Below are 18544 nucleotides of genomic sequence, written 5' to 3'. Positions count from 1 at the left end.
CACATTTTGCTGGATTCTGATCGATTCACCCAGGTAAGAGAGCCACTTGAGATACTCTTGTGGAGCTTGACTAATTTCTTTGCCAGAAAAACTTTAGTGTTGGTATCAAAAGTATCATTTTATGGCATTCTGAAAGTGCACTTTTAGATACCACACTTTAGGTGAACTACTTGTGTAGTATTTCTTATTTTCTGTCTTTTGGGCAATTCACCATTATTTTCTCTTCTGGCCAGTTTGCTATAATTTTCTGTTCTTTGGCCCATCCATCATCAGTTTCTACATTTTTTTTTTCCCGTTTTACCATTATTTTTTTCTCATTTGACCATTTCGTTTTCACTGTCCATTTTTGTCATGTGGTCTTTTCAGTGTTATTTCCTGTCTGTTTCAGGAAGCCCGAAAGATTGCGCCAAAACCTGATGCTCCAGATGCCACTGAGGAGGAAGAAGAAATTGTCTCCCACTGCGACCCAACCTTACAGAGAACTGGCAGGTTAGGCTACGTTCAGATATCACGCCATTATTTAGGCTACGTTCAAATATCACTCCGTCACGTAGGCTATGTTCTGATATCACGCCAAAATTTACACTACATTCAGATATCATGCCACTACCTTCAGATATCACACTGTCATTTGGTCTATGTTGAGATATCACACTGTCATTTGGTCTATGTTGAGATATCACACTGTCATTTGGTCTATGTTGAGATATCACACTGTCATTTGGTCTATGTTGAGATATCACACTGTCATTTGGTCTATGTTCAGATATCACACTGTCATTTGGTCTATGTTCAGATATCACACTGTCACTTATATCACACTGTCAGTTAGGCTGCATTCACATATCACGCTGTCATTTGGTCTATGTTCAGATATCACACTCATTTGGTCTGTGTTCAGATATCACGCTGTCATTTGGTCTATGCTCAGATATCACGCTGTCATTTGGTCTATGCTCAGATATCACTCTGTCATTTGGTCTATGCTCAGATATCACGCTGTCATTTGGTCTGTGTTCAGATATCACGTTGTCATTTGGTGTATGTTCAGATATCACGTCATTTGGTCTATGCTCAGATATCACGCTGTCATTTGGTCTATGTTGAGATATCACACTGTCACTTAAGCTACGTTCAGATATCATGCTGTCATTTGGTCTATGTTCAGATATCACACTGTCAGTTAGGCTGCATTCAGATATCACACTGTCATTTGGTTTACGTTCACATATCACGCTGTCATTTGGTCTATGTTCAGATATCACACTGTCATTTGGTCTGTGTTCAGATATCACGCTGTCATTTGGTCTGTGTTCAGATATCACGCTGTCATTTGATCTATGCTCAGATATCACTCTGTCATTTGGTCTATGTTCAGATATCACGTCATTTGGTCTATGTTCAGATATCACACTGTCAGTTAAGCTACGTTCACATATCACACTGTCAGTTAGGCTACATTCAGATATCACACTGTCATTTGGTTTACGTTCAGATATCACACTGTCATTTGGTTTACGTTCAGATATCACACTGTCATTTGGTTTACGTTCAGATATCACACTGTCATCCACTACACTGTGGTCAATACGTCCTTACATAGGAATGTATTACAATACAGTCATTATGTAATAATACATCATATGGAGTCTTTGGCGAAAAGATACGTACAACGATGCATTTGTATGCAGGGTCTTGTCTAAACTTGCCAAAAGGGTATTACCTAAAGTTGTTTGAATCTCTTTTATGATGAACTTTAATATGTAGATATCAACATTAAAATTAATTACCTGTGCATCCTGTTCCGAGTTTAACTGGAGTAGCTGTGATGATCATGTCTCACCTGTAATATTTTATAAGCGTTCAAATTTTAACTCCTTTCTGTCTGAAAATAAGTGTCTGTATAAATCTCTTTTTAAATTTCGATGTATTATAACTAGCATTGTGGAAACATTGCTAAGTTAACTTACTTATATATATGCCAGTAAAATTGATAAAGATAAAAAAAAGTTGAAGTTACCCACATTAAAGCTAATTCTTTACACAGATTACACACTGTGATGCTGTTATACATCTACGTAGGTTGTTAAACAAAATATTTCTTCCAACAGATAAATTCCAGTTTCATGAGTGGGTGAGTTTTAAAACGTAATGTCTTACATTAAGTAATGTAAAGTAATTATATAGCAAAATTTGACTTGAAATGTTTTAGAATCTTTGGAGGCTTAATCGCTGATGTGAAGCGCAAGATCCCTTGGTACGCCAGCGACTTTAAGGACTGCCTCCACATCCAGTGTTTCGCCTCCGTTATTTACCTGTTCTTGGCAACCCTTACTCCCAATGTCACATTCGGCGGACTTCTTGGACTGGCTACCCACAACAACATGGTGAGCTGTCTACCAGCTTTTTGATTTGGCCGCAGTCCCATAATTTGGGCTGTGAATCAATGGAGGGTGGTTAGAACGCCAGCATGGCACAATGAGCCAGGAGCCTCTCACCAATTTGGTCGCTGTGAGTTCAAGTTCAGCTCATGCTGGCTTCCTCTCCGGCCAGACATTGGAAGGTCTGCCGTAAGGCATTATTCTATGTTGACTGATAAAAATTATACTTTTTGTGAAGCCCATAAACTGGCCAAAAAGCAACAGATGTAGTTTTGTCTCCAAAATCAAAAATGGACTGAAAGCTGATCTTGCATGTGTGAAACGGTTGAGGAACTAGGGTAATACATGTATGAAAGTGTGTAATATTGTCATTCTCATTTTCACTTGAGAGCAAGATGTTTATTCAAGGATATTCCAAGGGCATTGTTTTGTGTAGATGGAAATAATTATACTTTTTGTGAAGCCCTGGTTCCTTCTTCCCATAAAACTTACGGCCGTTGTCTAAAGGTAGAATTTTTTTAGCCTGAAGTTCAAGACAAAAATCAGACAGCAGAGTTCATACTGGGCCTTAAGAAGTCCGGAATTCGAAAGAAACTTTACCAGGCCTTGAAAAGCATGGAAAATGTGGTGTTTTTGTTGTTTGGCCTGGAAAAGCCGTGGAATTGAACCAAGCAAGCAACTATGTATAGTATGCTGACATTCTCTAGGGGAATTTTCTTTTCTAACTTCAAAATTCCTTAATGCACTGCTGTGTGTATCAAAGATTGGAAGTTCAAGGTCACTTTACATTGCTTTAAAGCTTGTATCAGTATAGAATATTCACATAGCCTTGAAAAATCTTAATTTTGGGAGCATGGAAAAGCCTGAAAAAAGTCTGGAGATTTGAAATCTTTCAAGTGCACAAACCCTGAGTCAGTTAGACTGACGTTAATTGTTTATACAACAACTTATTTGGATAAGAAACTGCTATTTTATGCCTGATTTCATTGACTTTGATGGAGTTAATCAAAAAGCCAAATGAAGTATAAAATGGTGAAGTATTTTCCCGCCCATACACTGTTTGTGTGTTTACAGGGCACGATGGAGTGTATCCTGTCTGCGGCCATCACCGGGGTGCTGTTTGCCCTGTTCTCGGGGCAACCCCTCAACATCCTGGGTAGTACAGGACCCATGTTGGTCTTGGAGATGATTCTTTACAATTTCTGTCAGTAAGTCATCACGTCCTTAACCTAATGGGGTTCTCCAGCCCTCTACAAAGGGAAGCAACTCCTCAAATAACTCATAATATAGCAGTGCTCTCTACCTATTTGAATAACATTGCCAGCTATGATTATTCGTGAATACTGGTATTGAAATCAGTGGTATTGTTATTTTATAAAGTAGGTAGAGCGCACTGCTGTTTTAGGAGTTACAAGATTTGTTTCCCTTTGTAGAGGGCTAGAGAACCCCATTGGACGTCAGTCATGCAAGTCGAGGAATTTTGAGGGTGAACTTGTTTGTTTTCATGGCAACACCAATTTAAATCGTCTTTTTACGGGCAGAATAACTCTTTCTCTGATGTTAGGGAAGGGTATAAAAATAAAACTTAAAAATGGTCTAATTGATGGGAAATGTGGACCGTCGAAGCAATTTTTTCCAGTTGAAGACATGTACGTGATTGGAAAGCCTTGAAACGTAGGAAAAAATCACAAAAAATAATTATCAAGATTGGACAAGGTAAAAAGATGAATTTTCAGTCTTATTTTTATTCCATTGTTGGACTTCTGTAGTGCTGGCCCATAAAACGCAAAATAAAATTGGTGTTTACCTAAAGATAGTAACAATCCTACTTTGTCATGTGACTTGTGAGAAATGCTCAGACCCTCAATTTGCTACATGTGCTCTGTATAACGTTTCATGAAGCTTTTTTCAGAAGGCCATGTTATGGCAAATGTGATCCATAATAGTTGACATTTTTGACAGGTCACATGATACATTAAGGCTTTTCTTACCTTTACTGACAAAAGAGTTCAAACTTGAAACGTCTCTGTTGGCAGATAACATGAATGTTTGTGGAATCTGTTTCATGGTGCTTCAAAATTAAAGCAATCGTTTGCTGGACATAAGAAATTGTGTACGGAAATTGTGCAGTTAAATGTAACTCTCTTATATCCCATTTCATGATTATCAACCTTAACTATGCCAGTTGATGGAAGGCAAATTTATCATGCAGAGAAGTAAACTACCCTTACTGTAATTGTTCAGCCTTTTCGCATGTTTGCAAGGTGTTTAATTCAAGTGTATTCTGAAGGCATTAGTCTGTGTTGATTGGTAAAAATATACTTCTTGTGAAGCCCTAACACTGGCCAATCCAAGCAGTGTAGTTTGGTCAAAAATGTGCATAAACAGCACTGAAAGTTGCTCTTTCACATGTGAAAAAGCTGAAGAATAAGGGAACTAAAAATTGTACAAAGAAATGTAGTCAAATGTTTGAATTCTAAGCCGACATTCCGAAACCATATAATGACATAGGAAAGCAGTCATTTTCTGCTTTGTTTGTGCAGGTTTTTCTGCCTTACTTTTTTCATCTTTCAAAGAAATGCTTTGTGAAGTTTACTAGACAGGTGTTCTGTGTACTTGATATTGTTAAAGACTTACACAGGTTAGAGGTGAAAAAGTTTAGCGCTATATTAAGACACACAAGTCGGACTGATTCTGAGAGCTCTGTTCCAGGTTCACTGGTATTCAGGTTTGTTTGGAAGGCAAGAAAAAACAATTTTCCAGTAGAATATGCCTTCTGTTTATTTTTTTGCTTCTATAGATATACTTTGTGGGGTGAATTTTTAGGAGAAATACAGTAATTGTGAATACGTTTATGCATGCGTTAAATTGTCCTAAGACGATGCAGAATTTGTTTATGAATCTGTTCATTTTACAGCGAGAATGAGTTAGACTTCTTACCATTTCGCGTTTGGATTGGTTTGTGGACGACGGTGATTCTCCTCATGGTAGTGGCCTTTGACCTCAGCGCTCTGGTGCGCTACATTACTCGATTCACAGAGGAAAGTTTTGCGTGCCTCATTGCCATAATCTTCATAGTGGAAGCATTCAAGAAACTGGCAGGCATTTTCGCCAAGTACCCAATAAACACAGAACCGGATAAGCCTCTGGACTACAGTTGTATGTGTTACCCCAATGGTACCAATGGCACTTATGGATCGCCCTTCGATTTCGTGAACGACACCACGGAAACTCTTACCCGGTCAATCCGGGCAGCTGTGGAGGCTGCGAAACCTGAGGTTGACCTGACCAGATTCAAGGTCAACGGCACGTTGGATTTTGATTTGGTGAACTGGACGACGGTGTCACATGATGAATGTAAGGAGCTGAACGCGAGCCTGGTGGGCACTGGATGTGACACACCGCACTACGTCGCTGACGTCTCCTTCCTGTCTGTCATCTTGTTCCTCTTCACCTTTGGTATAGCCTTCGCACTCACACACTTCAAGAACACACAGTTTTTCCCGACCTTTGTAAGTTGTTTTGCTGGAGTAGTTTTCACTATTTCACATGCAATTTTTGGGAAAGCCTTTATGTGCATCATGTATAGGCATTTTGACATGTGCATACCAAACCCTACCTGTATTACATTAATGACCTTTTATTTTCTCTTTTTCACTTCAAGATTACAGGGTTTTTTTTAAAATTGTGTTTGTAAGTTGTTTGTTGGAATATTTTTTACAATTTCATACGCTCATACATCTGTATGTGACCACAAGATATTAACAGTTGACTGTGAGACTGTATTTGTCTGTACATCTGTCTGTGACCACAAGATATTAACAGTTGACTGTGAGACTGTATTTGTCTGTACATCTGTATGTGACCACAAGATAGTAATAATTGACTGCGAGACTGTATTTGTCTGTCCGTCTGTCTGTCTGTAACCTCAAGATATTAACAATTGACTGTGAGACTGTATTTGTCTGTCCATCTGTCCGTGACCACAAGATAGTAACAATTGACTGCGAGACTGTATTTGTCTGTCCGTCCGTCTGTCTGTGATCACAAGATATTAACAATTGACTGTGAGACTGTATTTGCCTGTACATCTGTATGTGACCACAAGATATTAACAGTTGACTGTGAGACTGTATTTGTCTGTACATCTGTATGTGACCACAAGATATTAACAGTTGACTGTCAGATTGTATTTGTCTGTCCGTCTGTCTGTCTGTGACCACAAGATATTAACAATTGACTGCGAGACTGTATTTGTCTGTCCGTCTGTCTGCCTGTGACCACAAGATAGTAACAAATGACTGCGAGACTGTATTTGTCTGTCCGTCTGTCTGTGACCACAAGATATTAACAATTGACTGTGAGACTGTATTTGTCTGTACATCTGTATGTGACCACAAGATATTAACAATTGACTGTGAGACTGTATTTGTCTGTACATCTGTATGTGACCACAAGATATTAACAGTTGACTGTGAGACTGTATTTGTCTGTACATCTGTATGTGACCACAAGATATTAACAGTTGACTGTCAGATTGTATTTGTCTGTCCGTCTGTCTGTCTGTGACCACAAGATATTAACAATTGACTGCGAGACTGTATTTGACTGTCCGTCTGTCTGTGACCACAAGATATTAACAGTTGACTGTGAGACTGTATTTGTCTGTACATCTGTCTGTGACCACAAGATATTAACAGTTGACTGTGAGACTGTATTTGTCTGTCAGCCCTTCTTTGATCACAAGATGTTAACAGTTGACTGTTAGATTGTATTTGTCTGTCTATCTGTCCGTCACCACAAGATATTAACAATTGACTGTGAGACTGTATTTGTCTGTCCATCTGTCCGTGACCGCAAGATATTAACAATTGACTGTGAGACTGTATTTGTCTGTCCATCTGTCCATGACCACAAGATGGTAACAATTGACTGTTAGATTGTACATCTTTGTCTGTCCATCTGTCCGTGACTGCAAGATATTAGCAATTGACTGTGAGACTGTATTTGTCTGTCCATCCATCCTTGACCACAAGATATTAACAATTGACTGTTAGATTGTATTTGTCTGTCCGATACCACAAGAAATTAAGGATTGACTGTGACACAGCATAAATGTATTTGTTGTCTTTTTCTAGGTTCGCCAGTGCTTGAGTGACTTTGCGGTCTTGATTGCTATCATTTTAATGGTAGGCCTAGATGCCATCATCGGGATTGGAACACCAAAACTTGAAGTGCCTGAAAAATTTGCTGTAAGGATCACTCTCTAAGTTTTTTTCTTTTGAATATTCATGACTTTGACAAATTCATATAATTATGTAAAAGTTTTAATAGATATTTAAAATGTATGAGTCGATTTCTACTCTCTTGTGCATCCTCTGCGTGGAGTTTGTTGGGGACCATTTGTTTTGCACCAGTATGACATGGCAGATGTGGGAGAGTTTCCAGCAACTTGCCAAAGGCCAGTGGTTTTATTCTCTAAGCACTCTTGACATCATGCAGCTGTACATGTACACGTGCAGTTGCAGTTCTTATTGTCTTGTCTACGACCATAACAGTTAAATTTGCAATCAAATAAATAAACAGATATATTGTAAACGTGTTAAATAAGAGTCGTCTGAGTTTCCTTCTAATTTTCAGCCATCAAGTAGTGAGCGTGGCTGGTTCATTAATCCCATGAGTGATAAAAACCCGTGGTGGCTTACTCTTGCGGCTGTACTTCCCGCGCTGCTGGCCACCATCTTGATCTTCATGGACCAGCAGATCACGGCTGTCATTGTCAACCGTAAGGAGAACAGGCTTAAGGTAATTAGCCCACCGTTTAACAATTCTCGGGGTTTAAACCCTCTGTATGATATATTTATTTGACTGGTGTTTTATGCTGTACTCAAGAATATTTCACTTATATGACAGCGGCCAGCATCAGGGTGGGGGGAAACCAGGCAGAGCCTGAGGGAAAACTCATGACCATCTGAATCACCAACGGAAAACTAAGCTTTGAGATTGAATTTCAAATTTTGACTTTAGTTGGAAATGTCTTTGGCGAATTGGCCCCTGTTTTTGTGGCAGCCTTTATTGGGATGGATGGTTTATCAATATAAATTACTTTTGAAATCTACGTATTTGACGTAAAATTTCATCCATTGCCTAAGAGTACATGAAATGCTTGGTTTAAATGTCGTAATATGATGTGGGGGAACATATACAAAGTACAAAAAACTTCTCAGCTTTGTTGGGGCACAAAACTGGCTTTAAGCTGCATGTACGAAGTCACTAGGGGTCAGTCCTGAAATTAAGTAGCCTGCTGTGGTAGCAGTAAGGATGATACAAGCAGCTCTGTCAGAACAGTTTTGTTTGGGGAATATTCTCGCTGGCAGAGATAAGCTGGTGCCGAGTTCCCAGCGTGTTCATTGATGGCGTCGTTTCCGAACATTGACGGAAAACGTGCATCAAATAGAGGGGCTATTAAGAAACATAAAATATTCCTCAAAAGTGAATATTTTTCTCACATTTTTCTGGCATATCGTTTCATTTTCCCTTCAGCCATATTCTCCTGTTTACAGTAACTTTTCCTGTATCCTTGTAATTACTCATTTAGCCTGATTGTGAGAATTTCATTCATCTTACAAACATGTCAGAGGAGTTCTGAAGTTTGTTTGGGTGGTAGGATGATATCCTACTGGAACAATGAAAGTTTCCGCACCAAAAGTGATTAATATATTATAGGACGTTGATTTATCTCTAAAATTGTGAGAAGTTCAAATACAATACTTGCCTGAAGTTTGTATCATCTGTGTTTGTATTTGTGTGCCTGACAGAAAGGAAATGGTTACCATTTGGACTTGTTCATTGTGGCAATCTGCATCACAATCTGTTCCCTTTTGGGTCTACCCTGGTACGTGGCAGCCACTGTCTCCGCTATCGCCCACATCATGAGTTTGAAGAAAGAGTCTGAGTGCAACGCCCCGGGGGAGAAGCCCGTTTTCCTGGGGGTCAGGTGAGTAGTCAGTGAATGAGATCTTGCTCTCTGGATTTGGAGTTTTTGTTTCTTTTTGTTTTACGTGATCGAAACCTAATAAGTTAGACTAATAGGTGTTTGAGTAAAACATGTTCACATGGTGTGATTTTTTTGTGTGTCGGGTCATCAAACTAAAAACATTGATGGGATTTGTAGATTTCATTTAATTTAGCCATTGCTGCTTTTGAAATATGATTTGTTCTGTTTTCATTTTCATTGCTTAGTTAGTTAGGTATGTGTAAAAGATGTATCAGAAATTGAGTAAAGGATGGAATGAACTGAAGGTGTAGAGGAAGTTGTGGAACTTGAAGTTTTCATCATGAAAATCAAAGGATTTCATTTTGGTAATTACTGGAATTAAGGACATTTGGGTGAGGAATAAAGTAATTAAGTTCTGAGAAGAAATATGTGGAATGTAAAGGAAGGAAAACATCTGAAATATGTGGAATGTAAAGGAAAGAAAACATCTGAAATAGGAGGAATGTAAAGGAAGGAAAACATCTGAAATAGGAGGAATGTAAAGGAAAGAAAACATCTGAAATAGGAATATGAAGGAAAGAAAACATCTGAAATAGGAGGAATATAAAGGAAGGAAAACATCTGAAATAGGAGGAATGTAAAGGAAAGAAAACATCTGAAATAGGAGGAATATAGTTGGAAAGAAAACATCTGAAATAGGAGGAATGTAAAGGAAAGAAAACATCTGAAATAGGAGGAATGTAAAGGAAGGAAAACATCTTAAATAGGAGGAAAGTAAAGGAAAGAAAACATCTGAAATAGGAGGAAAGTAAAGGAAAGAAAACATCTGAAATAGGAGGAATATAAAGGAAAGAAAACATCTGAAATAGGAGGAATATAAAGGAAGGAAAACATCTGAAATAGGAGGAATATAAAGGAAAGAAAACATCTGAAATAGGAGGAATATAAAGGAAAGAAAACATCTGAAATAGGAGGAAAGTATGAAAAATGAAGAGGAAAAAAAAACATGCCATAGAAGATAGAAAACATTGAATTTGGACTAGAAAAGGCATGGACATGATGGGTTAGCAAAGTTTAGAATTTGTGGTTTTGATTCAACAGAAGCATAAGGTTAAGCAAGGTTTTGACTTTGAGAAAATTTTAAATTTGTTTTCAAAGTTGGTATATGGAGGATGGCAGTACAGAAATATAGGGCAGAAAACAAAGCGATGGTAGTAGTAGTAATTTTGTATTTTATTTGTGTTAAGCTTTACACAAAATTTGACCATGAAAGGTATTAAAGATACATATTGATGATTGGTTGAAGGACTAGGGTCAGCAGTCTGTGCAGATGCTGTTTGGTGTCGACTTACATGAAGTTTGCAGGAGACCTCTTGTCTTAATTAATCTGATTAATACTGTGATCAAATGTTACAACTTCTCTGAGATTTATAAACCAGCTGTGGTATGATTCTGCTCCCAGGGAGCAGAGAGTGACTGCCCTCATGGTGGGAATCCTCAGTGGCTGTTCTGTACTCTTCACCAGCGTTCTTCGTGTAAGTATACATGATTCATGTTTCATCTAAAACTGAGTAAATTCATGGGGATTGTTGTGTTACATTTTCTAGTTTTCAAACATGAATGTACATTCGGCCAGAAATAAACTGCTCAAATCTGGGAAGTCTAAATTGTGGAAAAATGACATAGCTTGTTTTCCTTGGACTGTTGAACATTGTCGTTGCCCCAGCAATGGGAAACTCTAGAACTCTAGAACAAATGACAGTAGGACACATCGTTTTCTTGTGCGTGTGTACTTTGTATGTATGTTTTATGAGCACACATACACCGATAATTGCGACATAATAAAGGAAAGAACAAATTAGTTCGCAGCTTCGTACCATCTTGATAAAGGCAAGAACAAGTTTTACAAGTTCTGCATTCTGAATTTGTACTTGTTGTTTTGATATATAAATGTTCAGCTACACTCTGAGTGTGAAAACTTCCTTTTCTTTTTCTCTCCAGGTTATCCCTATGCCTGTGTTGTATGGAGTGTTTTTCTACATGGGAGTGGCTGCTCTGAAAGGCATGCAGGTACCCAAGGTTGAAGAACTAGGGTCAGCAGTCTGTGCAGATGCTGTTTGGTGTCGACTTACATGAAGTTTGCAGGAGACCACTTGTCTTCCACCAATATGACATTTCACTTGTAAAGTACACAGTGCCACAGATCAGTTATTTTTTCATGAATAATCCTCAAGTAAAGTGTTAAACGACAGTCAAAGAGGAAAACAGAAATCTTCCTTCTCATAACAATAAGGGCTGAAGAAGGCCTACTTGTAATGCTCACCATGTCCCATAAATAAGTTACGGCCCTATGTTTTCACAGGAGATGAGTTTTGCAGATTTTATAAAAACAAGACCAACTTTCTATACAATGAAGAGCAGGTTTATACAGGCAAGAGCAGATTTTAGACAAACGAGTCAAGTCATCAGAAAATTGCTATTTGAGGAAGGCACAATTTTGTACATGCAGTGAAGTACATTCAGGGTGTTGTTTGGGACTTACATAGCCTAGTGGTTAGTGTGTTACTACAGCACCAGTCTCACCAATGTGGTCATTGTGAGTTCAAATCCTGCTCATGCTGGCTTTCTCTCCGGTTGTACGAGGGAGGGTCTATCAGCAACCTGCGGTGGGTCATAGGTTTCCCCCAGACTCTGCTAGATTTTCTCCCACCATATTGCTGGCTGGCATTGCATGAATAGGTGAAATATTCTTGAATAAATAAATAAATTCAGTGGGTCGTGTGTTATTGAATTTTTGTGGCCTTGACCTTTCAGTTTGTAGACCGTGTTTTAATCCTGCTGATGCCTGCCAAATACCAGCCGGACACAACATATTTGCGACATGTACCGATCAAGAGGGTCCACCTGTTCACTTTCATACAGTCCATCTGTATTGCCTGCCTCTGGGCCATCAAAAGTGTTAAGGCCGTTTCTATCGTCTTCCCCATCATGGTAAGTCAGAGGTATAGCCTCGAGTGGTACATACAAAACCAACTGTGCTATAACCTTGAATGGTACATGCAAAACCAACTGTGGTATAACCTCCAGTGGTACATGCAAAACCAACTGTGGTATAACCTCCAATGGTGCGTGCAAAACCATCTGTGGTATAACCTCCAATGGTGCATGCAAAACCAACTGTGGTATAACCTACAATAGTATGTGCAAAAGCAACTGTGGTATAACCTCCATTGGTGCATGCAAAACCAATTGTGGTATAACTTCCAGTGGTTTATGCAAAACCAACTGTGGTATAACCTCTAAGTGGTACATGCAAAATCAACTGTTTTATAACCTCCAATGTTGAGTGCAAAACTCAACTGTGGTATAACCTCCAGTGGTACATGCAAAACCAACTGTGCTATAACCTCCAATGGTACATGCAAAACCAACTGTGGTATAACCTCCAGTGGTTTATGCAAAACCAACTGTGGTATAACCTCCATAGGTAGATGCAAATCCAACTGTGGTATAACCTCTAGTGGTACATGCAAAACCAACTGTGGTATAACCTCCAATGGTGCGTGCAAAACCAACTGTGGTATAACCTCTAATGGTACATGCAAAACCAACTGTGGTATAACCTCCAGTGGTACATGCAAAACCAACTATGTTATAACCTTCAATGGTGCGTGCAAAACCATCTGTGGTATAACCTCTAGTGGTTTATGCAAAACCAACTGTGGTATAACCTCCAGTGGTACATGCAAATTCAGCTGTGGTATAATCTCCAATGATTTATGCAAAACCAACTGTGGTATAACCTCCATTGGTACATGCAAAACCAACTGTGGTATAACCTCTAGTGGTACATGCAAAACCAACTGTGGTACAACCTCCAATGGTTTATGCAAAACCAACTGTGGTATAACCTCTAATGGTACATGCAAAACCAACTGTGGTATAACCTCCAGTGGTACATGCAAAACCAACTATGTTATAACCTTCAATGGTGCGTGCAAAACCATCTTTGGTATAACCTCTAGTGGTTTATGCAAAACCAACTGTGGTATAACCTCCAGTGGTACATGCAAATTCAGCTGTGGTATAATCTCCAATGATTTATGCAAAACCAACTCTGGTATAACCTCTAGTGGTACATGCAAAACCAACTGTGGTGTAACCTCCAGTGGTACCTGCAAATTCAGCTGTGGTATAATCTCCAATGGTTTATGCAAAATCAACTGTGGAATAACCTCTAGTGGTACATGCAAAACCTCCAGTATAACAGTGGTACAGCCTCAGGTGGTACAGCCTACAGCCTCAGGTGGTACAGCCGACAGCCCTCAGGTGGTACAGCCAACAGCCGTTAGGTTGTACAGCTTCAGGTGGTACAGCCTTAGGTGGTACAGCCCTCAGGTGGTACAGCCTCAGGTGGTACATGCAAAAGCTGCAATAGTACACATGTACCTTGAATTGGATGCCCTTTGCAGTACAAAGTTTGTTACATAAACTTTTGGAGGTATTCATTAATTCTTCTAAACTCTAGAACAGATACAAGTAGTGTTGATATAAGTAGTGTCAGTATTCCTGTTAGAATTACACATATATTGGCTAAAATAAGCAGACCAGGTGTCCCAAATTTTAAAAGAACTAGGGTAACTCAAGTGGTATAACCTCTAGTGATGTACATGTGCCCTCAGGGGTATACATGTGCCCTCAGGGGTTTGACCTTTGTTTAACCAGTGTGTATCTCACCAATATGCCCACTGTGAGTTCAAGTGTAGTTCATGATGGCTTCCTCTTCGGTCACGTGTGGAAAGGTCTGTCAGCAACCTGTGGATGACCGTGAGTTTCCTCACTCCATAATGTTGGCAGCCCTCATATTTATAAGTAAAATATTCTTGAGTTTGGTGTTAAACATCAGTCAAATGAAATACATTATCATTGATTATGTGGTGAGCTCAGGGGCGCTATCTTATCCATTTTAACAGTTGTCTCCCTTGTGTTTATAGACAGTTGTGCAGTGTTTCAGTCTGTTTTATAACCAGTTCACTATTTATAGCCACATTGGCCACCATCATGAGAGTGAAACCTTCATGAGTCATGCTACAAAACACTCAAGTAAATAAATAAATAAATATTAACTTATCACTGGTCATGTGAAAAGTATTAGAGTTTTATCGCGAAAATAGTAATTCTGTGAAAGTGGTAATATTACTGGTTTGATGTGATTTGTTGTTTTCTGATGTTACCAGGTACTGGCCACTTGTTTTGTGAGGAAGGCGTTAGATTACATGTTTTCCCAGAGAGAACTGAAGTACCTGGATGACATCATGCCCGAGATTACTTCCCGGGCCAAGGAGGATGCAAAAAAGGCCAAGGGGAAGGAACCCGATGAAGTGAGCATGGGATTTATCTAGTATATTTCTAATACAATACAGAGCTTTTGCAATCTATGAAACTGACTGCCCGCATATAAGTTTTTCAATGGACAAATATAAAATAAATAAATTAAATGTCTTGAGTATGTCATCAAACAAAAATGAGGTAAATAAGTAACATTATTGTCACCCTTTTCTCCCGATCCCAGGAGGAAGAGCTACTGAGGGATGATGAGGAACACATGATGGGCATTAAGGCAGATTACCTGAAACCCCGAGGCAACATCCGCCGCAGCAGCATGGACACCGATAGGGTCAACATCTCGGAGGAGATGGCGAAGACATCCATCTGGCTCTCGGTTAGGAAGGACTCCACCCCGCAGTTTGACAACCCGCCCCCTAAAGATGGCAGTCCAAGGTTAGGGGGAAAACCAGGGCTTGATTGCACAAAGCTTAGTGTAGAAATAATTTTTAATAATGTACTAAGATTCTGCATATAGTTATTTAAACAGCTAGAATCTGTTTTACCTGATAGTTTTGCCCTGTATCAAACATTTGACCTTTGTCAAAATGCTGTTGGGTGCAGAACAATTGTTGTTGTTGTTGTGCTGTGTATTCCCAGGCTTGTTCGCAGGTATAGACGAAGTACATGTACTTGTGTGTAAAGATGGCTTTGTGCAAGTGGACCCTACATGCAGTATAAATTAAATAAAGTCTAAACCTGTGAGGAAAAGTTGAAACTATTCATAGTTTGATAAGTGAGTAAATCAGCCAATAAATGACATATTCGTTAGAATGGTATGCAAGAGTCCACCAGAGAAGCAGTAAAATTACTGTACCAAAAAAAAAAAAAAAACCCATGGAAATATGTTGCAGACGTACTGATTTTATGGTGTTCTTGCAAATGCTCTTGGTCCATGTTGACCAGTGAGTGTTTGGGTAAGAATGATCAGATTTGGTACACCGTTTATTAACACTGTTGTTCATGGCCTGGTTTACCATTGAAGCACATTGCTTTATGTTTGCCAGATTTTACTATAAACTTATTTGGACTGAATTATACAGATACACCTACATTGATACAAGTGTGTCTCGATATTATACTTCGTACACAGAAGATTTGGAGTTCAATTCCAGATCGAATCATACTTGACATTGAATTATGGAATTTTATATCTATGTAGAAGTGCTTCTCAATACTTTGGCAATCTTCACACTGGCTCTCTTGGCATGTGGCACTCAGCATAAGAGGAACATGCCAAGTACTGGTTGGCATGGTGTCAGTATGACATGACTGACTGGAGTATTGTATCTGATGTCTTCAGCATGGCAGTCCAGTGAGGCAGCACAATAACTATTTCACCATTGGGTTTGGCCCACTGCGAGGAGACATCGTCGTGATTTGACCAAAGCAGTGTTCAACCCCAGTCAACTTATGTAAGAAAACAAGGGAGGGAGGGAGAGGGGCTTTATGTGGTTTGTCAACACCAATTCCAGTTTCTAGATTTCCGTTTTTTGTTTTCTCTGTAGCAAAAACAAAAAGAAAAAGAGGAGCAAGGACAAAAACAAGGAGAAGGACCGGGACGCTGACCAGGAGGAGTCTCCTCCAGAGGTGGAGGAGAACGGTCATGGACACCACATCCCAGAGCACAATCACCAGGCCAAGATGGGCATGTTCTTCATCCCTGGCGAGGAGCCAGCAGAGGTGATGAAGGAAATCCCTGAAGAGTTGGAGGAAGCCGATGAAAGTAAAGTGTAACCGATGAAGGGTACAGGCCTGGTACATGTAGTGGTGTCTAAACAGATGAATGTTTCAGGCCATGGACAAACTTTGTATCTGAAGCAGGTTTCAGATCTTGTACAAAACTGAAACAGATGATGGTTTCAGGCCTTGTACAAAACCGAAACAGATGATGGTTTCAGGCCTTGTACATGAAGAATGTGTAAATGGAGGAAAGTTACAAGTCTTGGACAAAACTGTGTTAAAAAAACAAAACAGGACAAATCTTTTAGGCCCGGTACATATATGTAACTGGTCAAAGCTCAGGCCTGACAGAAGTGTGTAGCAGACCACGTTCAGGCCTTGTACAGAGATGTAACGGATGAAGTTCAGGTCTGGTATTCTGGTACAAACATATATTTACAGATGAATTTCATGTCTGATACAAGAAAAGTGTAATGGGTTTACCTCACAAAGGCCTGGTGAGAGTTGTAACAGATGATATCTTCAGGTCTAACAAAATGTATGGCTATAGCAAAATAACAGATACAAAAATGTAATAGATGCCACTTCAAGGCCTGTTTAGAAGTGTGATACATATAGATGATACCTTCACACCTCCCATAAAGTGCTACAGAAAACAACTTCAGCCCTTACACAAGGAAAAGTTCATTGGATGAACATTTCCTGAAACAGTTTATTAAATGAAATATTTACTGGCAAAAAAGGAAAATTGAAAACTTTGTATTATAAGCAGAAGTATTTCAGTCTTCTGTCCTGGATTCATGTCATGACATTGCTGTAGGGAATGAAGGTTGAGAGAAAACTGTAATGGGTGAATGATGTTCCTGGGGTGTCTACGTGAAACTCAGGCTGTTAATAAATCAATCGAGTTGAACTTCTGGCCTGAAAAGCATGGTTAGAGGTGAAATTCAATCCTGAAACACATGGTTAGAGGTGAACTTCAGTCCTGAAACAAATGGTTAGAGGTGAAATTCAGTCCTGAAACAAATGGTTAGAGGTGAATTTCAGGTGTGAAAAATGGTTAGAGGTGAACTTCAGTCCTAAAACAAATGGTTAGAGGTGAAATTCAGGCCTGAAGCAGATGGTTACAGGTGAAAAACTAGACGTGTCGGAAGTGTAACAACCTTGTTTGACTTCAGGTGTGATCGTGTATTCCGATAGACCAAGAAAATTTGCCAGTTCTAAATATATTTTACTGGATCATCTTTTCTACCAGCTCTTGGGTATCGATACATATACTCTCTCTATGGTAAAGTGTTCAAGGTTACGAATGAATCTGATAACAGTGGGTTGTTCTCATGTGGCAAGACCTGTAAGCGAAATGTCTGCTGAGAAAAGATCTACAATTGCTCTAGGTTTTTGAGTGTATGATTAATATAATAGTAAATACAGTCTGATCTCTATTTCAGATGTATGTGCTTACAAGCTGTTTATGTGCATACAAGCTGTTTATGTGCATACAAGCTGTTTATGTGCATACAAGCTGTTTGTGTGCATACAAGCTGTTTATGTGCATACAAGCTGTTTATGTGCATACAAGCTGTTTGTGTGCATACAAGCTGTTTGTGTGCATACAAGCTGTTTATGTGCATACAAGCTGTTTATATGCATACAAGCTGTTTATGTGCATACACGGTGTTTATGTGCATACAAGCTGTTTATGTGCATACAAGCTGTTTATGTGCATACAAGCTGTTTATGTGCATACAAGCTGTTTATGTGCATACATGCTGTTTATGTGCTTACAAGCTGTTTATGTGCATACAAGCTGTTTATGTGCTTACAAGCTGTTTATGTGCATACAAACTGTTTATGTGCATACAAGGTGTTTATTTGCTCTCAAGCTGTTTATGTGCATACAAGCTGTTTATGTGCATACAAACTGTTTATGTGCATACAAGGTGTTTATGTGCATACAAGCTGTTTATGTGCATACATGCTGTTTATGTGCATACATGCTGTTTATGTGCATACAAGCTGTTTATGTGCATACAAGCTGTTAATGTGCATACAAGCTGTTTATGTGCATACAAGCTGTTTATGTGCATACATGCTGTTT

General features: G+C 39.1%; 1 protein-coding gene across 1 annotated transcript in view; it reads left to right on the top strand.

The window, feature by feature from the left end:
- Window positions 1-17927, top strand: part of LOC135464692 (sodium bicarbonate cotransporter 3-like) — a 59149-nt gene extending 41222 nt beyond the window's left edge. Inside the window, 13 exon segments of the mRNA XM_064742190.1 lie at window positions 389-489; window positions 2213-2387; window positions 3456-3589; window positions 5299-5893; window positions 7520-7633; window positions 8022-8186; window positions 9200-9378; window positions 10841-10913; window positions 11380-11448; window positions 12193-12369; window positions 14616-14759; window positions 14951-15159; window positions 16272-17927. Coding sequence (XP_064598260.1) covers window positions 389-489; window positions 2213-2387; window positions 3456-3589; window positions 5299-5893; window positions 7520-7633; window positions 8022-8186; window positions 9200-9378; window positions 10841-10913; window positions 11380-11448; window positions 12193-12369; window positions 14616-14759; window positions 14951-15159; window positions 16272-16500 — 2364 coding nt within the window. The 3' untranslated portion in view covers window positions 16501-17927.
- The last annotated feature ends 617 nt before the right edge of the window (window positions 17928-18544 follow it).

Source organism: Liolophura sinensis, chromosome 4 (assembly GCF_032854445.1).
Source record: "Liolophura sinensis isolate JHLJ2023 chromosome 4, CUHK_Ljap_v2, whole genome shotgun sequence".
NCBI lineage: Eukaryota > Metazoa > Mollusca > Polyplacophora > Chitonida > Chitonidae > Liolophura > Liolophura sinensis.
This window is presented reverse-complemented; position numbering and strand designations above follow the sequence as displayed.